General features: G+C 34.8%; 3 protein-coding genes across 3 annotated transcripts; all 3 read right to left on the minus strand.

The window, feature by feature from the left end:
• Window positions 1-189: 189 nt before the first annotated feature.
• LOC142523782 (uncharacterized) lies at window positions 190-18,357 on the minus strand. The gene is made up of 2 exons (XM_075627513.1): window positions 17,934-18,357; window positions 190-209 (listed from the first exon to the last, which is right to left on the minus strand). Exons 1-2 carry the CDS (start codon window positions 18,355-18,357, stop codon window positions 190-192), a joined length of 444 nt encoding a protein of 147 aa, XP_075483628.1.
• A 228-nt stretch (window positions 18,358-18,585) lies between these two features.
• On the minus strand, window positions 18,586-19,080 carry LOC142523783 (uncharacterized). Its single transcript, XM_075627514.1, has one exon. The coding sequence runs from the start codon at window positions 19,078-19,080 to the stop codon at window positions 18,586-18,588; it is 495 nt and encodes a 164-aa protein (XP_075483629.1).
• Window positions 19,081-19,383: 303 nt separating this feature from the next.
• LOC142523785 (uncharacterized) lies at window positions 19,384-20,039 on the minus strand. Its single transcript, XM_075627515.1, has 2 exons — window positions 19,551-20,039; window positions 19,384-19,467 (listed from the first exon to the last, which is right to left on the minus strand). Exons 1-2 carry the CDS (start codon window positions 20,037-20,039, stop codon window positions 19,384-19,386), a joined length of 573 nt encoding a protein of 190 aa, XP_075483630.1.
• Window positions 20,040-26,113: the final 6,074 nt, after the last annotated feature.

Consider the following 26,113-nt stretch of genomic DNA (forward strand, 5'->3'; position numbering starts at 1 on the left):
CTAACATTGACCATGCCATTGCGTCCCTTCACAAGGAAGATGAGAAAACAGGAGAAGAAGGCAATGATGAGCAACCGGACCCGGGCAATATAGAATAGGGATTTTATTTATATTTTTCTTTTCTTGTTGTATTTATATTTCTCTTTTCTTGCTATTGTACATCCAGCCTTTGGGCTTTTATTAATGAAACTAATCTTTCTTGTTTTTTCCTTTACCAATACATCAAAAAACTTATAAAATATCTTGAAAGTTTTTTTAAGAAGCTTCTAAATGTGGCCATTAAAACCTTAAAAAATTTTAAGTCTTGAAAAATTGGTGGGCTGTCTTGCCCTTTGTGCTTAACATATTACCGGTGCCTCATACCTCCCAGGTTTAAATAAATTATCGAGGTCTCATGCCTCTCGGGTTTAAATAAATTATTGGGGCCTCATGCCTCTAGGGATTAAATAAATTACCGGGGCCTTATGCCTCCCGGTTTTAACTATAGTACCAGGGCCTCATGCCTCCCGAGTATAAATTGATTAACTGCCTCCCAGGTTTAAATATAGTACTGGGGCTTCATGACTCCTGGGTTTAAATATAGTATCAGGGCCTCATGCATCTTGAGTTTAAGTAGATTACCGGGACCTCATGCCTCCCGGGTTTAAATAAATTACCGAGGCCTTATGCCTTCCGAGTTTAAGTAGATTACCCGAGCTAAATATCGGAGCCTCATGCCTCTCGGGTTTAACTACATTATTGGGGCCTCATGCCTTCCAGGTTCAAGTAGATTACCGGGTCTAATGCCTCCCGGGTTTAAATAATATTCTCCGTACATCTTTGAGAAAAATTTCCATTAATACATCAAATAATAAGTACACTTTTAAGCATAGTATTTCTTCAAATGAAAAGCATTCCAGGGTCTTTTCGAAGACCGGCTCTAGCTCTCTTCTAAATACAATGCTCCTGAACTGATTCTTTTTATTACTTTTTAAGGTCCTTCTGTTGCGACTTTGTTTGTTGCACTTCCAAGAGCAGCTTGTCCACAAGTCGTATAATTCGGTGAATTCGAATATCGTATCCACAGGGAATCTAAGGTAATTAGAAGTCCACTACAATATCTTTTTGTTTTTTTTTCTTTTAATGGTTTGAATATTTAATTGGTAATTTTTAATTGTTCAAATTTTAATTTAAGTAGTTGAGATTAAAGGATTCACTCTTGGTATTTTAATAAAGTTATCATTAATGAACATTATTGAAATCCACTTAATAAAATGGTTCAAATATATATTAAATAATCATTTATATTATGTTATATATTATTATCTTATAAGTATATAATATATACCAAAACTTGTAAATGTTGTCAAGTATTTATTGTGCTATATATGTATTTGTAAACACTAAATCAAGGTTCCCACTTTAAATGGTTGGTAAAACCAAACAAACATTTAAATGGTACCAAGAAATTAATATTATGATATTAATATATAATAAATCAAGGCATCCACTTTAAATGGTTGGTAAAACCAAACAAACATTTAAATGGTACCAAGAAATTAATATTATGATATATTCATATATAATAAATCAAGGCATCCACTTTAAATGGTTGGTAATACCAAACTAACATTTAAATGATTACAAGAAATTAATATTATGATATAATCATATATAATAAATCAAGGCATCCACTTTAAATGGTTGGTAATACCAAACTAAAATTTAAATGGTTCCAAGAATTTAGTGTAACATATAGCAATAATAAATCAAAACTCTCACTTATAAGTAGGGTATAATAATACTTAAAGAAATAAAAATAACATAAACAATAAATAATGATTAAATAATATAAAACATAGATTCTTACCTTTTAATAATCTTATTATCATGCCAAGAATTTCACCTTTTCATCTCAACTTTGGGAAGTTAGCTACTCATTATTCAAAGTGTAAAACTTTGAATATGAATTTAACATGCTAATTATATTTAAATGAAGAAATAAAGGAAAAACAAAGAGATAAATATTATGAACTCAGAGATTTGTTCATAAAATGAGGAATATCTCAATACATTATAATGCACCCCTATTTATAGCAAAATTTGGGGAGACAACCACAAATAAATTATTATTTTTTAAACATAAGTCTTCATTGGTGTTTCAAGAAATTAATATTTTAATACACATCATTTTTGAAAATCTTCCCATCCGAATTTTCTTCTCCACATAAAACAAAACATGGAGATATCTGAGTTGTTTGAATTGTTGTATTTTTTTAAATCATTTGACCAAGTAATTTGAGAGATACGGTCAAAATGCTAGAGCATGGTAAAACTGTCACTTCTTTGGTAACTTTATTTGTTGCTTAATTTGATCCCACTTGTGATAAGATTTTTATCTCATGCTTGCCACCAATATTGTAGATATTAACATCAACTTTCTACAGGTCCAAGAATCATCTTAATCCTTTTTGCAACGCCAAGGTTATTCTTGTTTTATCGAACATGTAAAAAATAGTAAAAATTTAAAATTACACAACAGTTTATATTTTATACAATTTATTATAAAACATATAATATTTAAACATTTAATAAAACAAAAAATATATATTTATATTATAAAACATTTAATTAATATACAATTTTTTATCTTTATCACACTCCCCAACCAGCTTATTGCTAGTCCCTAGCAATTTAAGCGTTAATAGCAACACAAAACATATTGATTAATTCAAATAGAAATGTAATCAGAACTATTCTAGTGTTTAAATTAAATTTGAAAACTGTCAAAGTTATATCAAGATCATTATAATTATAATTTATTAAATAATCTGAACTGATCAATTCAAAGCTTATTTTCATGTAGTTAAATGTACATGGCCTTCAGAAATTCCTAGTAAGAGTCTCAACTCCATATTCTCACAGGTTAATAAGTGTTTCAATTTATGAGAATGATTTCTCTCATGGAGTTGGAATACAGATAAAGGCTCAGGAAAATGGTTTACAAAATGCAGACAGACAAACGAGCCAAACTAATCAAAAGATAGGAAATCCATTGATTCAAAATCCAGTTGTTCTTATTATATATTTTTTCCTGATCTTTTTTTACATCATGGAATCAGACTAAATTTATGCTTCTTAACCATATATTTATTTAATTTGTACAATGTATTTCTCTCTTTCTTTCTTTTTTTTTCTTTTTTTATTTATATTTTTATGAGAGATAAATGGGTTGTAGCATATAACTTAAAAATTACATAGATCTTCAACATATTTCTTTTTTTTACTTTTTTCTTTTTTTTTTCAGGAAATATCAAATTTTTTTTCAAAATAAGAACTCAAGATCTAAACAATAGATAGCTTTTCTGATGATCAATAAAGGCTCGCAAGCTGTTTTCTCAATCATCTCCACTCACTCACAAAATATGCGTGAGTTTAAAAATTTTAGGCACTCTTATCAGGTATATCTTGGGCCATATACTTTAATAACTGATTTTATCACAATGGTTAATCATTCAAAAAGAGTTCATAAATCATATTTTTATAGTGATCAAAATATTAAAATTGACTTTTTTTTTTCAAATAAAAATTTAAACATCCTTAGATAGATTATTATAATTTCTAATCTAAACCTTTCAAACATGCAATGTATGATATTTTTGCAAAAATTACTAAGATACAAAAAATAAACATGTTTTTATTTTAAAATAATTTTTTTAAATTTTTTTTTTAAAATTTTTAAGTTTGTTCTCCCCCAATCAGAATATGACATTGTCCCTAATGTCAAAATAACTATTAATAAAGAGTACATAATGAAAGAGATATCACCTGGAATTTTATTGAAGATAACAAACTGAAACAAACGCAAACCAATCCACGATTTTTGAATCAATGATCCAATTAACTTTCTTTTCTTACTGCTTGATTGCGACCAATTGATATTTGTTATCATCGGATCAGGCTTATGAACAAAAGCTTCCAAATCATCAATTAATTGGTCAGCAGCCGAAGCACAGATGAGCATCCGTCGTGAATTTTCTGAAATGAAATTATGTTCCACAGCTTTATCAAGAAATGTCAACAAACTGTCATAATAATTATTGATATTCAACAAGCTCACAGGTTTATTATGGATATCAAGTTGTGCCCAAGAAACAGTGTGAAAAATTTCTTCTAATGTACCAAAACCACCTGGTAGTGCGATAAAAGCATCAGAATTTTCAATCATTTTAGTAATTCTTTCATACATAGAAGAAACTTTTAATTTCTCCCCAATCGTAACACCTGTAATATTTCCTTCAGCTAAAGCTGTAGGAATAATACCCAAAACATGACTACCTCCAAGATGAGCAGATGTTTAAACAAATCCCATTAACCCAATATTACCTCCCCCATATACCAAGTGAATTTTTGTAAGGCCCGAGATTTTATTACCGTAATCCGAGATTAATTTGAAATGAATTATTGATTAATTGAGATGATTATAGACAAAAAAGATCAGACCGGGAGAGCCGAAAGAAGATTTGACATTTTGTGCAAGAAGAGTTCGGCGCATATGCGCGACGTGTATGGGCGCACATGCGCGAGGAAGACAGAACCATGCGCGCATATGCGCGGAGGAATGCGCGCACATGCGCGGAACGTCCAGAGAGTTCGGCGCACATGCGCGGCGGAAGGCGCACATATGCGCGAGCCATGTGAGAAGCCGAGGGAGAACTCCAGATAGTTCGGCGCATATACGCGACGTGGATGGGCGCATATGCGCGAGGTAGGCAGAACATTGCGCGCACATGCGCGGGGTGTCCAGAACGTTGGGCGCATATGTGCCGAGATAGTACGCGCATATGCGCGAGGGCCATTGTGAAGACACGCGCGGAGACTTAGTGTCTCGCGCATATGCGCCGATGGTATTCGCGCATATGCGCGAGACGTGTTTCTTAAAGGAACGAGCCACGTTTCCTCGAGCATGCATGGGATATATATATAAGTAGTACTTCGATTTCCTTCATAATTTGGCAAGAAAACTGAGAAAAGGGTCAGGGGAAAGTGATAGAAAATCCTTACGCCTTTTGTGAGAAATTCGTCCGTCCGATTTTAAATCCGACTTCAATACTGTGTTCCTATCGACGTAGGCTACAACTGGACGTAAGTTTTGTTACGTTTTGACATGTTCTGAAATTATGATGTTGTTGGAATTGAATACACGTCATATATGATGTTTTTGACATGTTGGACATCGTATAATCGAAGTCAGATTAAAGAACGGACTGGTTATGTAATTGTTACGATTTTTGGAATTGATTAATTGAGATTCGATATCAGATTTGTATTGTTATTAAAATTATGAGTTGCACCGATATTGATTATGAGTTCTGGTATTATATCCGTGGTGTTGGAATTTACGGGGTTATCGAGACTGTATTGTTATGCCGTCGAAACATCCGTAAATTGATATTGATCAGATTCGGTATTGGTTGAGATTGTATTGTGGTATCATATGTCGATTGGCATTGATCCGATTATGTTTTGATTTGAGTATTGATCAGAACAGGTTTTGAACTGAGTTATGTACTGATATTGTATCTATTCGATTGTCATTATCAGATTGGGTATGGACAGAGTTGAATTCGGGACTTCGTCTTCGTCGGACCGAGAAGATAGAGGTATAAATTAATGTTGAGTTGGGATTGCACAACTCGAGTGAGGTTTTGGCTCGAGTTTCCCTAAATCACATACTTTACCTTATTGTATTGATTTGATTGATATACTTGTTCTCTTGATTTATAGACAGCATGTATTAGACGAGTAATCTTGTGACAGAAGTGCCTGATAGTGGTGGGATCGCCACGGGCACATTGCACGATGTCAGAAGATAGTGTATTGGCGATAGTGCCAAAGTCTGTCACCGGATGTTTGGCTATCGATGTGGATAGAAATGTGGCTTCTTCTATTACTGGTGATCGGTACCGTATCGATGTGGATAGAATTATAACTTCTTCTATTACTGATGATCGATATTATATCGATGTGGATAGAATCGGAGTTTCTTCTATTACTGGTGATCGATACTACATCGATGTGGATAGAATCCGAGCTTCTTCTATTACTGGTGATCGATACCCTATATACATGGATAGAACTGGAGTCTTTTCTATTACTGTTGGTCGATATGGGAATGGCAAATTCTGGAAACCGGGATCCCTAGACTAGGATTGAGTCTAGTCTTAAATGTGGAGTTATGAGTCTAATTGACAGTTTATATTGAGTTATGATGAGTTATGTTCCTGATGATGGTACATGTTTAGCATAGGATTTATTTTTGATATGGATTTATGTTCTGATTTGAATACATGTTAGACATATTTGTTATATGCTTTTATATTGTTTTTATGATTGCATGTATACATGATTTATACTGAGAATGTAATTCTCATCGGAGTTATCCGGCTGTTGTCTTGTTTGTATGTGTGCATGGCAACAGGTGGTATAGGATCAAGGTCAAGAAGAGAACGAGGCTGGACTAGATAGCGTGGAGATCCGGGTTCTGAGGCAACTTAGGATTCAGCACTAATATATAGTTGAACCTAGTTGAATTCTTGTAGATAATACAAGATTTGTATGTTTATGTTTAATATGTAATTTGAATTGAATTACATTACGTTTTCGCTTTGTATTTAAAAAAAAAAAATTTTAGACCCTATTTATTATAATTGTTTGAATTATTCCTAAAGACGATTAAGGAATGAATTAGCGTCCGGGTCTCCACAATTTTTCTCTCAGCCAATATCTTTCCAAAATTATTCGCTGCTTCTACAAATACTTCACTTTTTCCAGAACTCGACCCACAAAATACACAAATATTTTTCAATGTTTGTGCAAAGGATCCAACCATGTTTTTACTTTCTTTTTTGTCTGCAAAAATAGAGAGAAAGATGAGAGATTTTATGGGGGTAATATGTTATCATGACAAAACTATGGGTCATAGCTGTAAGCAGAATAAACAGTAAAAATAATAATGACACATGCATAAAAACAGTAGTGTGATTGTGGCTCACAATTTTCCTCTGGTTTTACGTCCAGAAACGGCTTCAACGTCTTCTATCAGTCGAGGATATGCTTCCCATCCAATTTTCTTATAAATTGGCAAACATGGTCTTTTTTAGTCGGATTCCCAAGACTATGACGCTCATCTTGAAATTGTTTCCATAAACGGAGAAGTTCAATTTGCACATGTCCACTAGAATGCGTCTCAAGAGTCAATAAGATGTTATCTAAAGACTCCTTACTCAGCCCATTCTTAATGAAATCAATTTTATCTTCTCTGTTATTGGAAACACATCCCAAAGATCTTCATCGTTTGTCACAAGTCCATCTTGCACACTTATGACAAACTCCTAACCTCTTGACCCTTCGTTTTTTTGCATAAGTGCTTTTTCTTAATCCAGACAAATAACGAATGAGCAATGATTGTGGAACTTCTCCTCCTAATCGGACCTTAGCTTCTATTATAAGACGAATATCTTCTGGAATTCTTTTTTCATTAGCAATCTCAATCTTTCACACCTACCTGCATAAATTTTCTTAGAACATTTTCAGAAACAGAGGGAAAATATTTACAAAATTTTGAGAGATTTTCATCCATTTTGAAAAGAAAAAAAATGATTTTTTTTTAATTTTTGTATCAGCAATTGTGGGAAACTGATTTAACCGACTATGAGAGTCACGGAGTACCGTTATCCGCCATTTAACCGGGAAGATAAAAAGATTAAGGAAACCTGAAATAAAAACAAACAAAATTAAATGCAACATAAAAATTTAGGGATCAGAAGGGAAATAAACTCTTCTTGAAAGATTTCATTTTCTAAAAATGGTTTAAGCCTTTGTCCATTTACTTTAAAAACATCACCATTTTTAGGATTTTCAATATCCACAGCTCTATAAGGATACACATGCTTTACAACATATGGGCCTATCCATCTTGATCGTAATTTTCCTGGGAATATTTGAAGTCGAGAATTATAAAGCAAAACTTTTTTACCAATCTCAAAATATTTTCTAAGAATTGTTTTATCATGAAATGATTTGATTTTTGCTTTATAAATCCTTGAATTCTCATACGCATCATTTCTAAGTTCATCAAGTTCATTAAGTTGCAATTTGCACAATTTGTTGCAATCATCCATGCTTGAATTAAAAGTTTTGATCGCCCAATAAGCTTTATGTTCCAATTCCACAGGCAAATGACAATGTTTTCCATAAACCAACCTATAGGGAGACATATTCAATGATGCTTTAAAAGTTGTTCGATATGCCCAAAGTGCATCATTAAGTCGCAGAGACCACTCTTTTCTATTTGAGTTAACAGTTTTTTCCAAAATTTTCTTTATCTCCCCATTAGCTAATTCAACTTGTCCATTTGTTTTAGGATGATAAGTAGTAGTTACTTTGTGAGTAATACCATATTTTTTCATTAATGAAGCAAATGGTTTATTAACGAAGTGAGTTCCCCCATCACTTATCATGGCTGGAGGAATTCCAAATCTACTAAAAATATTTTCTTTCAAAAATTTGATGACGATTTTATGATCATTTGTTCGACATGGAATTGCCTCTATCCATTTGGAAACATAATCAATTGCAACTAAAATATACAAGTATCCAAACGATGGTGGAAAAAATCCCATAAAATCAATTCCCCAACAGTCAAAGATTTCAATTTCAATGATAGGATTCAAAGGCATCATGTTTCTTTTTGAAATCGCACCCAATTTTTGACAATTTTCACAGATCTTGCAGATTTCGTAGGTGTCTTTAAACAAAGTGGGCCAATAAAATCCACACTGCAAAATTTTTGCAGCCGTTTTCTTTGAAGAAAAATGTCCTCTGCATGACTCTGAATGAAAAAATTTAATGACACTACTTACCTCATTGTCGGGTATGCAACGTCGAAAAATTTGATTTGGACAATACTTGAACAGATACGGATCATCCCAATAAAAGTTTTTTACCTCATTCAAAAATTTTCTTTTATCTTGGGAACTCCATTGCGGTGGCATTTTTCCTGTCACAAGAAAATTTATTATGTTAGCAAACCAAGATGTAGTAGTAACTGAAAATAGATGTTCAACAGAAAAATTATCGTTAATTGGTATCATTTCACAAGATGATTGTAGAACTCGTAAATCAGTAGACGTATAAGCCATGCATAATTCTAGATTTTTAAATTTAATTGACTTCATTGCATAATTATTTTAAATGCATATGTTTGAAGTTAATTATTTATTATTTCAGTTCAGTAGTTTGATTTTAGCGTTTCAGTTATTTCAGTGAGGCCGGACCGGAGTTGGAGTTTTGAGATAGAATTTAAGATCCAGAAAATATTTCCAGAAGTTGTTTTAGCTAGCAAGTAAGTTCATTTAAGTTAGTAAGGGAGGTTTGAGGATTTAATTTAATTATTTGAGGTGATTAAGAAATGAACTCATTTAAGTTATTTAATTAAGGGGTTAGCTCACTAAATTATTTAAGGGATTAGTGAGGCTTTTAAGAGTTATTAATTTAGTAAATAAACAACATTTTCCCTTTATTTTATCATGCATTTTCGGCCACCCTTAGTTGCTAGAAGACTCATTTTCCAACTCATCAACTTTGACCAATTCTTTGCATGTAATTAGTAGGATAATTCTAGGATTTTTGGGAGCACAATTTAATTAAATAAATGGACATATACTAGACTAGAAAATAAGCAATAATCGGCCATCACCATTCTAGAAACACCCAACATAGATTTGATATCAAACCATAATTCAAAATTCAAAATGAGAAGACTTGGTCTTGATTCTTTCCTTATATCTTGCACCCACTTCCCTCACCCTCCTAACCATTTTTCCCCCCCTCTCCTTTTCGAAAATTCAGAGTGAAATCAGACCCCTTTTCAGTAGAAAAATCGTGAGCCATAGCTAGGGAGAAAGGCAAGAAAAATCGAGAGTAAAGAAAACAAGAGAAGCGCTCCATCTCCTCCGTGCCGCGTCGTCGTCGTTTCGTTCGTTTTCTTTCGAAACGAAACAAGGCATGTCTAGATTCTTTCTAAACCTCAATCAAGTCATATTATCATTTATTTTTCAGTACATGATCATGTTTATTCAAGTAAAAATCGAGATCCATGTCAAAACATTTTGAAACAACACATGCAGAGATTTCGATTTTCCTTGGAAAGCTTCACGGTTTCTTTTGGTTTGTGAGTTTCAGGTATTGGATCGACTCCAGGCTCCCAAGGCGACTTATATACATGTAATAGGATGCATTAGGACCACATTTGTCCATCGATTTCAGCCCATGCTCGCTGGAAAGCAAGAGATGACAGCAACACCATTTGTGTCCCTTTTTGAGTTCGAAAATTTCAGTTTTTATGTCAAGGGGTTTGGATCTGATCTTGGCTGCCCTAAGGGCTCTTAGCCATGGTTGGATCACTTCCCTAGCATGTCTAAGACGTGACTAAGTCGCCCTTTTGGTGTCTTGGTCCATGGTTCATCGGTTTTTAATAAAAACATCACAACAGCCCCTATACCCCTTCGGCTACTTCGGTTGGACAGCTTTCGGTTCGTTTCTTTTGGTTGCTTGGTATGGATCTTGGTTGGCCTATGGCCCTTAGCCACGGTTCATATCATGCTCCTAGATGTCTAGATCGTTCCATGGTCAATCAAATGGCCTCTGGAACGACGCAAGACATCGATCTAAGCAAAACACTACACACGCATTCAAGATGCTCTCGGTTGGACCCTTCGGTTGAGTTATGGTGTGATGCGGATTGTGGCTGGCCTAGGGCCCTCAGCCATGGATCAAATCATTCCTTGGGATGTTGGTAAGAGTCTCTGGTCGGTGGTTCACGCCTCCAATGGCCGGTAGACTCGAAAACAACACAAGTTAAACAATTGTACAGTTGCTGGAATTTTACAGCAAGTTGCTGTGTCGGTTCGGAGGCTCGTTCAAGTTCTCGGTTGGCTTTTAGCCCATGGCCTTGGACTGGACAGTGCCTCATTGAGTTAGGAAGGTCATGTTTTTGACCGTTCGTCATTCGGATCATTTTTGAGGTCGTACGAGAATTTACGGTGCGATGTGCCAAATTGACTCTCGAAAGAGCGTTTCGTGTTTTGGCCTCCATTTCACCTAGATTTCGACCCTATCATTTTAGGAGCATTATTTTATGATTTTTCAGCGTATTTTAATCATGACTATACGTGGGTTCGGTGTCGGTTCAGGTTGACTCGGAGTCATGATTAAATGCGAAGTCATTAGGCATCATAGTCGCATCTTTTGAACGTAAATTGCGTAGTTGGTCATGTTTAAGCTATTGCATATTTTTCATAGCACAGTTAGGTTGCAGCGAGCCTGGGGACGATCCAATCCAATCCAGTTGGTAAAATTACGGGACATTTTCATTATGCCAGTTAATTATTTTACGTGCATTAAATAGAAAATGATTATTTTTTTTGAGATTTATGCGATATGGCTTTTGGTTCATTCACTATGTGGGAGTGTTATTTTATACGGTCGCCAGTGACCGATCAGTTCAGTATGGTACCACCCGGTCGCCAGTGACCGGCCAGCTCAGTTCAGTTTCAGCCTCCCCGGTAGCCAGTTACCGATCAGTTCAGCTTAGTGCAGTGGCCACAGGCGTAAAACATAATCTCAACAGAAAATTTTACCAGATATTTCAGTACAGTCTCCAAGGAGCAAATATTTTTACAGTGATTTTCAGTTCAGTTGTGCACGTATTATAATTGCTCAGTACAGATTATTTTCAGCATGCCTCATGACATGATATTTTATCCCATGCATATTTTAATTCAGATTTTACTCGTTACTTGCGATATATGCATGCTGAGTCTTTAGGCTCACTAGACTTGATTGTTGTAGGTACTGATGAGGCCAGGGCCGAGGGCGGGGACCAATGAGCCAGCTTGGGTCGGCAGTAGTGGCACCCGAGGACCTCAGAGCAGCAGTTGTTATTTTTTTCGCAAACATTCTATCAGTCGTTGGATAACTTTTAAATTGTTATTATTGGCAAAACTTTATTTTCTTCCGCTGCTATTATTTTAAACATTGAACTTGATTCATCAGTCGATTTTATGAATGAGGCCATTTAAGTTCTTTTAAAAAGAAAATTTTTTTTATTTTCCGCAAATTTTCAAGCAAGGAGTTTAGGGCCTTTTACAATGATCCTGTTACTAGTCTCGATAAATGATCGGCTACCACATTCTCAGTTCCTTTTTTATCTTTGATCACAATGTCAAATTCTTGGAGCAACAAAATCCATTGTATCAGTCGTGGCTTTGCATCCTGTTTGGTCAAGAAATATCTAATAGCAGAATGATCAGTAAACACAATAGTCGTTGATCCAATCAAACAAGAATGAAATTTATCTAATGCTAATATTACAGCAAGTAGTTCTTTTTCAGTTGTGGAGTAATTCATTTGAGCATTGTTTAAAGTTCTACTTGCATAATATATCACGTAAGGCTTACCCTTTTTCTTTGACCCAGTACTGCACCGACTGCATAATCACTCGCATCGCACATGATTTCAAATGGTAAAGACCAATCAAGAGGTTTCATGATAGGAGCTGATGTTAAATGTCGAACGATTTTATCAAAAGCATTTTGACATTCTTGAGTCCACTCAAATGTAGCGTCTTTTGTTAAGAAGTTACAAATGGGTTTAGAGATTGAACTAAAGTCCTTTATAAACCTCCTATAAGATCCAGCATGTCCCAAAAATGAGCGAATTTCTTTAATGGTTTTTGGAGGGGGTAAATTGACAAATACATCAACTTTGGCTTTATCAACTTCAATTCCATGAGATGACACGACATGTCCCAAAACAATCCCAGAAGTAATCATGTAATGACATTTTTCTCAATTTAAAATAAGACCTTTTTCCTCGCATCTTTTTAAAACTTTTTCCAAATTTTCAAGACAATTATCAAATGTATTCCAAAAAACAGTTAAATCATCCATTAAAATCTCCAAACAGTTTTCAACCATGTCGCTAAAAATGCTTAGCATACATCTTTGAAATGTTGCTGGGGCATTGCATAATCCAAATGACATCCTTCTAAATGCAAATGTTCCAAAAGGACATGTGAATGTAGTTTTATCTTGATCTTCGAGTGCAATGGGAATTTGATAATAACCTGAATATCCATCAAGAAAACAGTAGTATGGATGACCTGCTACTCTTTCTAAAATTTGATCCAAAAATGGTAATGGAAAATGATCTTTTCTAGTGGCGTCATTTAATTTTCTATAATCAATACACATCCGCCAACTAGATGGGACTCGACTTGTTAACAATTCATCTTTTTCATTTTTTATCATTGTGATGCAAGATTTTTTTAAGACTACTTGTGTTGGGCTTACCCACTTACTATCAGAAATGGGGTAGATAATCCCAACATCAAGTAGTTTGAGAACTTCAGTTTTCACAACATCTTTCATGTGTGGATTTAATCTCCTTTGTGGTTGTTGAGATGTTTTTGCATTTTATTCTAAGTGAATTTTGTGAGTGAAAATTAGTGGATTAATGCCCTTGAGATCTTTTATTGTTCAACCAATTGCATTTTTATGTCTTTTAAGCATATCAACTAATTTACCTTCTTGATCACTTGCTAGTTTGGAAGAAATTATCACCGGATATGTTTCATCTTCTCCAAGAAATGCATACTTCAATTCTTCTGGAAAGTGTATTAACTCCAATATGGGTGGTTCGTCTTTGTTCTCATATTTTGCCTCAAATTCTTTCTCTGATCCTTGTAACGAGTGATACCTGATAAAATCATCAAGATCAATTTCAATATTTTTTTTAACAGTTTCAATTGATCAAATATCTAATTGATCACGAGTACTCCCTTCTTGAATGTTTTCTTCCACAAGAGTTTCAATAAGATTTTCATCTTTACTTTCATCTACTTTGTCATGTGGTTGCTTACAAAGATTACAAACATTAAGCTCCAAGGTCATGTTACAAAATGACAACTTCATTATTCAATTCCTGCAATTTATAAGAGCATTAGAAGTTGCTAAAAATGGACGACCCAGAATTACAGGAATTGCATTACAAGCTCCGATAGGTTGTGTATCTAAAACTATGAAATCGACAGGATATAAAAAGTTATCAACTTGGACCAACACGTCTTCTACCATACCTATTGGCACTTTAACTAGATCTATCGGCAAGTAAAAGTGTTACCGAAGTAGATTTTAACTCGCCTAGATTGAGTTCTTGATAAACTGAATATGGAAGTAAATTCACAGTAGCTCCAAGATCAAGCAAGACTTTCTTAATCTTCCGTTCTCCAATAATACATGAAATAGTAGGACAACCAGGGTCTTTTTATTTCAAAGTATTATTATTTTGAATGATTTCACTTACTTGTTCGGCTAAAAATGCTTTCTTTTTCACATTCAATTTTCTTTTCACAGTGCACAAGTCTTTCAAAAATTTGGCATATGATGGTACCTGTTTTAATGCATCTATTAAAGGAATATTAACTTTTACTTGTTTAAAAATATCATATATATCATAATTCAAATTTGATTTTTTTGTATTTTTCAATGCATGAAGGAATGGTGGTGACACTGTCTGTTGAACCTCCTCTTCAAAAGTTATGGGTTCCATTTCCTTACCCTTTGGAGTTGATTTATCATCATCTTCACAAGGTTCAAGAATGGATTTTTCCACAACCTTACCACTTCGAAGGGTAATAACATATTTTACCATATCCATCGGTTGAGTTCGAGAAGTTCCAGTTTGTGAATGATGATCCTTGGGATTAGGCTGTGGTTGTGAAGGAAATTTACCTTTTTCATGAACATTAAGTGCAGATGCAAATTTAGCAATAGTATCTTTCAAATCTGTCATGGTTTGAGCAGTTTGAGTATTGATAGACTCTTGCTTTGCAATGAAAGAATTCAATAGATCTTCCAAGTTCCTTTTAGGTGGAGGAACATAGTGTGCATAATTTAGAAAATTTTGTTGATTTTGGAAATATGGTTGTGAAAATTGTGCAGCATTATCATTCCTCCAACTAAAATTTGGATGATTTCGCCAACCTGGATTGTAATTTTGAGAAAATGGTTCAAAATTTGGCATTTTGAAATTGTTCAAAACATTGAATTGTTCATGGAGACATTCTTTAAAAGAGGGCAAAGTTGGACAATCTTTTGTAAAATGATCACTTGTATCACAGATGTGACACGCAATTTCTTGAACATATTTTAATTGACCATTCTTTTTCAATTCAAGTGCATCAACTTTTCTTGCCAAAGAGGTAAATCTAGCTTGGAGATCATGTTCATCTTTGAGGGTGTACATACCTCCACCAGATATGGGAGATTGAATCTTGTTTGATGGTTCGATTGTACCTATAGTGTCCAATTTTGAGCATTTTCAGCTAATGAATCGAGATACTCAATTGCATCGTTTGGATCTTTATCTTCAAATGTTCTATTACACATAAATTCAACCATTTGTCTATCTTTAGGTGTTAAGCCTTCATAAAATTGAGAAACAACTATCCAAATTTCAAAACCATGATGTGGACAAAGATTAAGCAATTCTTTGTATCTATCCCAACACTGATAAAAAGTTTCTCCTTGTTTTTGAGTGAAAGTGATTATTTGCCTTTTGAAAGAATTTGTTCTATGAGATGGAAAAAACTTTTTCAAAAATTGCTGTTGCAATTCATCCGAAGTTCGAATGGATCCCGATCTAAGATTTTGTAGCCAAGTTTTAGCTTTATCTTTTAAAGAAAAAGGAAAAAGCTTAAGTCGAATGGTGTTCATGCTACAATTTAGATCATTATATGTGTTGCACACTTCTTCAAACTCTCGTAAATGCATGTATGGATTTTCAAAATTTAAGCCATGAAAATTGGGTAAAAGTTGGATAATACCAGGCTTAAAATTGAAATGAATTGCATCAGGGGGGAAACTAGACATGAAGGTGCACTAGTACGTGTAGGATTCATGTGATCTCTAAGTGTTCTTCATCTATCATGATCATGTTAAGATTGAATTTCATCTTCATTTTCTAGGATGGGTTCTTCCGCCATGTTTTGTAAAAATAAAGGGTTATTTCAAATGAGTCGACCACTAAGTCTACGTGACCAAATGCTCATGCAAATGCAAAAGAATAAAAACACACAAAAGCAATAAAACTTCAAATCAAGAAAAATAAACTATAAACAAAATTAAATAGACTTGAAATTAAATTATACTTCCCCGGCAACGGCGCCAAAAACTTGTTGCGACTTTGATTATTGCACTCCCAAGAGCAGGTTGTCCACAAGTAGTATAATTCGGTGAGTCCGAATATCGTATCCAAAGGGAAGTTAAGGTAATTACAAGTCCACTACAATATCTTTTTGTTTTTTTTCTTTTAATGGTTTGAATCTTTAATTGGTAATTTTTAATTGTTCAAATTTTAATTTAAGCATTTGAGATTAAATGATCCACTCTTGGTATTTTAATAAAGTTATCATTAATGAACATTATTGAAATCCACTTAATAAAATGGTTCCAATATATATTAAATAATCATATTTATATTGTGTTATATATTATTATCTTATAAATATATAATATATATCAAAACTTGTAAATGTTGTCAAGTATTTATTGTGCTATATATGTATTTGTAAACACTAAATCAAGGTTTTCACTTTAAATGGTTGGTAAAACCAAACAAACATTTAAATGGTACCAAGAAATTAATATTATGATATTAATATATAATATATCAAGGCATCCACTTTAAATGGTTGGTAAAACCAAACTAACATTTAAATGGTACCAAGAAATTAATATTATGATATATTCATATATAATAAATCAAGGCATCCACTTTAAATGGTTGGTAATATCAAACTAACATTTAAATGATTCCAAGAAATTAATATTATGATATAATCATATATAATACATCAAGGCATCCAATTTAAATGGTTGGTAATACCAAACTAACATTTAAATGGTCCAAGAATTTAGTGTAACATATAGCAAAAATAAATCAAAACTCTCACTTATAAGTAGGGTATAATAATACTTAATGAAATAAAAATAACATAAACAATAAATAATGATTAAATAATATAAAACATAGATTTTTATCTTTTAATAACCTTATTATCATGCCAAGAGTTTCACATTTTCATCTCAACTTTGGGAAGTTAGCTACTAATTATTCAAAGTGTAAAACTTTGAATATGAATTGAACATGCTAATTATATTTAAATGAAGAAATAAAAGAAAAACAAAGAGAGAAATATTATGAACTCAAAGATTTGTTCATAAAATGAGGGATATCTCAATACATTACAATGCACCCCTATTTATAGCCAAATTTGGGGAGACAACCACAAATAAATTATTATTTTTTACACATAAGTTTTCATTGGTTTTCCAAGAAATTAATATTTGAATACAAATCATTTTTGAAAATCTTCCCATCCGAATTTTCTTCTCCACATAAAACAAAACATGTAGATATGTGAGTTGTTTGAATTGTGGTATTTTTTTTAACTATTTGACTAAGTAATTTGAGAGATATGGTCAAAATGCTAGAGCATGGTAAAACTGCCACTTCTTTGATAACTTTATTTGTTGCTTAATTTGATCCCACTTGTGATAAGATTTTTATCTCATGCTTGCCACCAATATTGTAGATATTAACATCAACTTTCTACAGGTCCAAGAATCATCTTAATCCCATTTGGAACGCCAAGGTTATTCTTGTTTAATCGAACCTGTAAAAAATAGTAAAAACTTATAATTACACAACAACTTATATTTTATACAATTTATTATAAAACATATAATATTTAAACATTTAATAAAACAAAAACTAGATATTTATATTATAAAACATTTAATTAATATACAATTTTTTATCTTTATCACCTTCCCACCAGGCCTTTAAGTTTCCTACCTCTCCGGCCGGGTTAGCTTTCTTGAGAACCAGATCACCAACTTGAAATTCTCGGGGTCGCACTTTTTGATTATAACCTCGTTTAACTCGTCTTCTATAAGCTTCCATTTGAATGACTACTCTTTCTCTTTTTCCTTCGATAAAAGCCAATTCTTGCCCAATCTCTACTGGCAGCACTGTTTCAGATCCATAAACCAGGCTGTAAGGAGTTTCTTTAGTAGCAGTCCAGTGAATGGTCCGATAGGCCCAGAGAACACTGGGTATCTCTTCTACCCAATCTTTGCATACACCTTGAAATCTGGCCTTCAAACTTTGCACAATTACCCGGTTAGTGACATATGTCTGTCCATTGGCTTGTGGGTAAGAAACTGAGGTGAATGACTGAGTAATCTTCATTTCTTTGCACTAGGCCATGATTCTTCGCCCTTGGAATTGTCCGCCATTGTCTGATATCAGCTTCCTTGGTAGCCCGAATCTGCATACTATGTTATTTCATAAGAATTTTAGCACCTCTTCTTCTGGCCAAAGGCTTAGCTTCCAACCATTTAAAGAAGTTGTTCACGGATACTAACAAGAATTTTTCTAAGCTTGGGCTACTAAGAAAGGCCCCACAATATCTAGGCATCATTGATCAAAAGGGCATGATGCTCTAACTGGCTGCAATGGTGAAGCTGGGATGTGGCAGAAATTACCATGGTGTTGGAATCCTTCGCAAGACCTCACCACTTCTCGGGCATCTGTATTCATAGTATGCCACCAGAATCTAGAAAGTAGTGCTTTATGGGTAAGTGTTGTAGCCCCGAGATGATCTCCACAACATCCTTCGTGAATTTCTTTCAACACATACTTAGTTTCTTCCCCGGACAAACATTTGAGCAAAGGGCCGTGGAACGATCTTCTGTACAACTCCCCGTTTAGGATACTTAATCGAGAACGATGCCTCTTTATGTTCTGGGCTTGTTGAACATCTCCTGGCAATTGGCCTTTTGATATGAACTCGAGCAATGGTGTTTTCCACGAACTTTCCTGGGAAGTTATTGGGCTGGTAACTATGGTCGATACCAGCTTGGTATGATGAATGACTTCCCTGTCGCCTTCTCCTATCAAGGATGATGCCATTTTTGCCATTGCATCAGCTTCAATTTTTCTTCTCTCGGGATTTTCAATGCAGTCCAATCAGTAAAATTTTCTAACAATTCTTGAATGGTTTTTAAATATTCCTTCAATCTTCATTCTCGGGCATCATAAGAGCCTTTGACCTGCTGAATAACTAGTTGAGAATCTGATATAGGATGATTTGATAGGCTCAAGCTCCCTAGACGGCTGTCATCCCGATTACTATTGATTCAGATTCAGGGTCATTATTTGAAGCCTGGAAATCCAATCTTACGGCCATCTTTATTTTTTCTCTCGTGGGGGAAACTAAAACGACTCATACACCACTTCCTTCTTTACTAGTAGCCCCATCAACAAATACTCTCTAGATTTCTTCCTGCCCTGGCTGTACTATTTCAATTAGAAAAATCTGACAAGGCCTGAGCTTTTATGGCGGTCCTTCACTTACTCTCCGAGCTCCATCCTCCACTTACCAGTCTTTTCGAGATGTCTGGGTTGGTCATGATTTTTCCCAGTGAGCTGTCGGTAAGGACGTCGATAGAATGAGACAGAAGATAGGGTCTCAGATTTCTCGCGGTGATGACCAATGCCAAGGCTATTTTCTCCAATTCTGTGTATCCCAACTCGAGACCCCTGAGGGCATGACTTACATAATACACCTGCTTCTGATCGATGCCCTCTTCGTGAATGAGAACCGAACTAACAGCGCAGTCAGTAGTAGAAAAATATATCAGCAACTTTTCTCCCGGTCCTGGCTTAATCAAGATAGGTAGCGCAACTAGATTTGTTTTTAGATCTTGAAAGGCTTTCTCTGTTTGATCATCCCATCCGAATCTCTTTGCTTTCCGAAGTATCTGGAAGAAAGTATATCTTCGATGTGCCGACCTTGATATGAAGCGGGACAGAACTGCATTCCGACCTGTCAGCTTTTGAATATCCCTGATGGTTCTAGAGGAAACCATATCTAAAATAGCCCTTACATTCTTGGGATTAACTTCAATTCCCCTCTCTGTTACTATGAAACCCAGGAACTTGCCACTTATGACTCCAAAATTTCATTTTAGCGGATTTAACTTGACCCCATACTTTCTAAGGGTGGAGAATTTTTCTTCCGAGTTTGATATGAAGTCTGAATTCTCCTTAGATTTTATCAGAATGTCATCCACATAGACTTCAATATTCTTCCCCACTTGATTTTCCAAAATATTATCAATTAATCGTTGGTAAGTGGCCCCTGAATTCTTCAGACCAAAAGGCATTACTGTATAACAAAATATTCCACCAGAGGTTATGAAACTAACCTTGTCTTGATCTTCTTGAGCTAGGGTTATCTGGTGTATCCCTGGTAAGCAACCATGAAACACATCAGTTCAAACCCGGATGTGGAATCAACCAACTGATCAATCCGAGGCAAATGATAACAGTCTTCGACGAAAGCTTTGTTCATGATGGATCGGTTCGGGCACCTTTGAGGGTGCTTCAGACACAATATTATCAATGAGCTGCAACAGCTCGTGTTCTAAGAATGTATACATTGATGAATTAGATCGAGTTTGGTTTCAAACCAAGCAGAAAACACTCGAAATAATCATTCGTTAAGAAAAATCGATAGATTTTAAAATCTAACAACTTGTGTAAATCGATCGACTGAAATACGAAGAATCAGTTCTGGTTTCTATCAGTTCAGCTTTGGAGTTAACTGAACTGATATTAGCTGAACTGATCAAATCAATTTAAAACACAGCTAAACAGTTAATACACAAGATATGTTTATGGATGTTTGGAGACTTCAATTGTTCCTACGTCACCCCTTCTACCACCTCGGGTAGGATCCACTAGAAGACTTTGATTTATACAACATCTTGTACAAACCCACTCAGATTAGGACTTACCCACTGCATAACTGAACTCTTAGATTATACTGAAGGCATCACCTTCCAGCCAACATTTTTTAACGTCTGTGTGTCAAAGACTACATGTAAAGCCCAAAATCAGTACAGGTAAAACCAATGCATTTATTTAGTTGTTAAATTATTTAATTAAGTTTAAAATGAATTTTTTTAGCGACGCATGATTTATGAATTTGCATTATTTTAAATTATTTATGTTTATGTGATGCACGTTAAAATGTTTTTTTAGTTTCATGTTTCAGGCGAATATTCGAGGCAAGATCGGGGAAAAGAGATCGACGACGATTTTGGGCTATTTTAAAATGTGGTATTTTATTTTAAGTCAAGAAAGTGACATTTTAAATGATTTAATTAGTTTTAGCATTTTAATAGCATAATGTAATTATTAAGTGATTTTTAAGATTTTAAAACTTTTAAAATTTAACATTTGTGAATTTTATTTCAAATTAAGAGTTTTAGAATAGTTAGAAGGGGTTAGTATTTTAATTAGCTTGTTAAATATTAACTAAGCAATTTCATTCCCTTAATTTAAAACAAACACACGCACACGCACACACATACACGACACAAACACACACAATTTTCTTGGCTTTCATTTCATTTTTTTAAAGAAACTTAGGGTTCTAAGAGCCTTCAGCAGCCGCCCCCTCCCTTCAAAATTTCAGCAAGCACTCCTCGATTTTTATCAGCAGAAAATCGTGTCTCGAGTTGTCCCGGTTCAACCCTCGCATCGCTCCGCTTCGGTGTCGTCGTTTCGTGAGTTAAATCGTATAAGGCATGTATATTCTATTGTTTCTCCATCGATCTCGTCATATTATGTGTTGTGATGTTTATTATGCGTGAAAATCCACGTATGTTGTGAAAAAGTTGGACCAAAAATGTTTGAAATGAGTTTTAGATCCAAATTTTTAGATCTAAAAATGTGTCTGCTGTCATTTTGATTATTGCAAAAATTTGGTCGATTTAGATTTCATAATATAAAACATAGTACTTTTGGATACCTTCGATTTGACAGTAAATTAGTAATTTTTGGACAAGAAATGAGTGAGATATGATCGTTTTCGTGGGACTGCTCAAATTGCGATTTTCTGAAAAAGTGTTCTTGACGTGTTAATGAAGTTTATTTGTTGCATGCATCGTTGGGAACCCTTAGGTTATCGCTGTTGCATTTAGGTATATTGAGTATGAGGTTGGGATGATTTTTGGAGATCCGTTTCGTGTCGATAGGCACTTGGTTGCATTAGAAGTCGTAGGAAACTTGTTGGTGTCAAAATATCGTGTTCACCGGTTGTGTTGCATTGTTTGTTCTGCGTCGTTGTTTTTGGGCGTTGTGTGAGTTTTGAACATTGCCACAGCGTCCTAGGTTGAGTTTCGTTGCATCGGTTCGGGTTGTTTGGGCGTGACTTTTAAATTGCATCAAAATATGTTCTTTTGGTTGGTTGTGCGCAGGGTTAGCGCCCGCTCGATCTACGCAAGTATAGCGCCGCGGCGCTGCCCTTGTGGCGCCGCAACGCCAGACCTGCGGCATTGCTAGCGCCTAGGCGTTAGGCAGTGCCGCAGCGCAGCACTGTCCACCGCCTAGGCGCTTGTCCATGACTTTTAAATCAATATTTTAGGTCTATGTCATCCATGTTTGGGGAAAAGTTCACACTTCATATAAAGAATTGTTCCGGGGTTCGATGTCATGGTTCAGTACGAGGATTAAATGAAGTTATGTCCCGAGGGAGTTATAACGTCATAAGTGAATTATTACTTCGGGTGGTGAGCACGACTATTACGTCTAAGTTATGAAAAAATTAAGTGCATGTAATCATGTTAGTAAATGCAGCAATGGCCCCAAGCGAGATCCAACGAATCCCTCAACGCCATGTAAATATGTTCGACACGCAAAGAAAAATATTTTATGTTTTTGAGGTATGCTAAATGTCTTGTGACCAATTATGAATGGGTTTGGAAGTCGGTGAACGTGGCCAAGGACCTTTCCACCCCGATAAAGCATGACCGGGTTTAGATCATGATTGAAAAGCGGTAAAGCATGACCAGGGATCAAACCACCTGGTAAAGCATGATCGGGTTTCTCATGTATGCGGTAGTGGACATCCCTACCAACCCAATACTGTGGTTTAGTCTGACATGGGTCACTTGCTTTGAAACATATCTCTACGCAAAATGATGAAGTTTATGCATGTTCAAGTATGTATGATGCAAGTATGTTTATGAAAAGTTTCATTACGATGACACGTCTATGTTTATGTTATTACGTTAAAGTTTAAGTATGTACGTTCTACTTTAAAGATACATGTGGTTTTATTACGTATTACTTGTTATTCCCAGTTTATATGTGTCGAGTCTTTAGACTCACTAGACTTGATCGATGCAGGTGAGGACGAGTATGAAAAGACGGGGCGTGGGGACTAATGAGCCGGCTCGGTCTGTGCAGGAGGCAAAACCCGAGGACCGCCTATCTTTTTAGAATTATGCATGTTAATTCAAATACTTTGATCTTCTATGAGATTGGTTACGATGGTTAAATGTTTACCTTTTTGTAAACTTTGTTGGTAATTGTTTTATTTCGAATATTTTTAGACGAGAAGTTTATTTATATCACAATTTGAAATATTATTATTTATTTAAGAAAATTTTTATTTTTCCACAAATTTCAATTTGTTTAAAGGTACGGTACGTTACACTACATACACAAGTTTTACATCTTTGTGCAAGATTGTATTTGAGTGGTGGTGTGTATGTGTCTGAGAACTGATCTCTGAAAACAACCCGAAAGATGTTTTCACACACTAAGTGAAATAAGCTTCTACACTAAATTGATATAACTTGAAGTGTTCCCTCGACTGGGCTGATTGCTTCTTTGTAAGCTGATATGCAATAAGTGTGCCCTTTCTTTTCTTTCTTGTTTTTCCACACCTATTGTTGTTGATGGTCTTGATCTGTATTTATAGTAGCAATGCGACCTTACATCAAGACTCATCACATGTGATCGTTGTAGTTTGAATGGGTTCCTTGAAACTTGTGTCTCGACTTTTTTCGACAGCCATTCTGGAACATTTTGTCTTTAAGCTTTGCTGCAACGTCCATTATTATACTGTTAATAGTAAAATTGCTTTCCTTAATGTGTGCAGCTGGATTCCACCTTTGATAAGCTTGTCGTGTTCTGCAAACTGATTGATTCCAATCTGATGCCCTGACTGGTCAGTTGAACTGGTTTTCAGTTGATCTAGTGAAATCAATTGACTCCTCAGTTGAACTTATTTCACTCTTTTAGTTGAACTAGTCAGTTGGGCTCTTGATCATCTGGCCAAGCTTCTGAAGGTATTCTGCTAAACCACCTATCAGCTGGACAATCAGTTGAACTAGTTTACGATATATCAGTTGAACTGATTCAGTTTCGTAAAATCAGTTGGCTTTTCAGTTTACGTCTTTGATAGCTTAAGTTTAGGCCTTAGTAACTGATCAGTTTCAGCTTCCTACACACTTAGGTAAATCATTAGTAACAAAATAGCAAGTTTTGTTAACAACAAAATCAAGATTGCGAACATGAAATGTTCCAACAATCTCTCCTTTTTGATGATCATAAAACTAAATCAGTTAAAACGATTTTAAATTTTAAAATTTAAAACTGATTATCCCCTTTTGTGAGAATAAAAAACATTTAAAACTAAAATAAAATTTTTAGTTCGAGGGAAACAAAGCACTCCTTCACTAATTGAATTAAAAACGAGTTTTAAAAACATTTTTTAGTTCGAGGAAAAGAAAGCTCCTCCCCACTAACTGAATTAAAACACTCTTTAAAAATAATTATCAACACCAAAATTTAGTAGCTTTAATCATTCAAGCAGTTTAGACAAGAAGTCTGGAGGTATCAGTTCAATCACATAGAAATATAATTGGATAAACATGATGTTTATTTAATCAAATATATCTCCCCTTATTATATATTTAAGTACACCATCAGTTATAAGGGAAAATTGCTAGCATATTTTAAACAACATCAAATATCAATCAGTTTATGCAAGATAGAACTGAATATACCAACAACTGGTTGCCTTGAACTCCTGAAGAGCTGTAACGATCTTGAATCTCTTTGCTAGACAAACAACTAGCTGCCTTGGACATGATCTTTGTGTTGCCAAACTGGTCGGGCTGACACAAACTCGACTCAGCTGATGTTGAACCGCGTTGATCATCGACTTGATCTGATATGGCAATTAAGCGGCTGTATAATGCGGATAATTAAGCTCCACTTTAATCATACAACATCTTAACATAGCTTGGCTTCATCTATTGATTAGCTTCAACTGGTAGGCTGGCAGTTGAAACCTTGTCTTCCGATCAGTTTTGTTGAATAGCCAATAGGTAGGACTCATACCCCTGCAGGCTGATTAAAGCCCCAAAGCTCTGAGTCGAGTGAAGTTGCTACAATGTCAGTTGCAGAACCAATCTTTTCTACTCTTTGCAATGAGCGTTAGATAAACATTTTCAAATAGTTTTGAAAATAATATAAAGTACCTTTAAATAGCTTTTAAAACTATTTTAAAATAAAATAATTTTAGTCAGATTTCAAATGTCCTTCTTAGAACATCTAGCTCTGATACCAATTGATGGATTGGTTCGGGCACCTTTGACGGTTCTTCAAACACAATATTCACAATAATCTGTAATAGCTCGTATTCTAAGATTATATACACCGATGAATTAGATCGAGTTTTGTTTCAAATCAAGAGGAAAACACTTGAAATAATCATTCGTTATGAAAAACTGATATATTTTAAAATCTAACGACTTGTGTAAACTGATCGAATGAAATACGAATAATCAGTTCTGGCTTCCATCAGTTCAGATATGGACTTAACTGAACTGATATCAGCTGAACTGTCAAATCAGTTTAAAACATAGTCAAATCAGTTAATACACAAGATATGTTTATGGATGTTTGGAGACTTCAACTGCTCCTACGTCACCCCTTATACCACCTCGGTAGGATCCACTAGAAGACTTTCATTTATACAACACCTTGTACAAACCCACCCAGAGTAGGATTTACTCACTGCCTAACTGAACTCCCTAGTCTAGACTGAAGGCATCACCTTCCAGCTAACACTTATTTAACG

This window comes from Primulina tabacum, chromosome 14 (genome assembly GCF_025594145.1).
Source record: "Primulina tabacum isolate GXHZ01 chromosome 14, ASM2559414v2, whole genome shotgun sequence".
In the NCBI taxonomy this organism is placed as follows: domain Eukaryota; kingdom Viridiplantae; phylum Streptophyta; class Magnoliopsida; order Lamiales; family Gesneriaceae; genus Primulina; species Primulina tabacum.

Bases quoted from the DNA above. Each gene is read 5' to 3' on its own strand.
- LOC142523782 (XM_075627513.1), bottom strand. From the start codon at position 18,357: ATGAAGATTACTCAGTCATTCACCTCAGTTTCTTACCCACAAGCCAAT. The intron at 210-17,933 runs GTGATAAAGATA...GTATTGGTAAAG, and splicing joins CTTAAAGGCCTGGTGGGAAG to GAAAAAACAAGAAAGATTAG.
- LOC142523783 (XM_075627514.1), bottom strand. From the start codon at position 19,080: ATGGCATCATCCTTGATAGGAGAAGGCGACAGGGAAGTCATTCATCAT.
- LOC142523785 (XM_075627515.1), bottom strand. From the start codon at position 20,039: ATGGTTTCCTCTAGAACCATCAGGGATATTCAAAAGCTGACAGGTCGG. The intron at 19,468-19,550 runs GTAAGTGGAGGA...TAATTGAAATAG, and splicing joins CAGACATCTCGAAAAGACTG to TACAGCCAGGGCAGGAAGAA.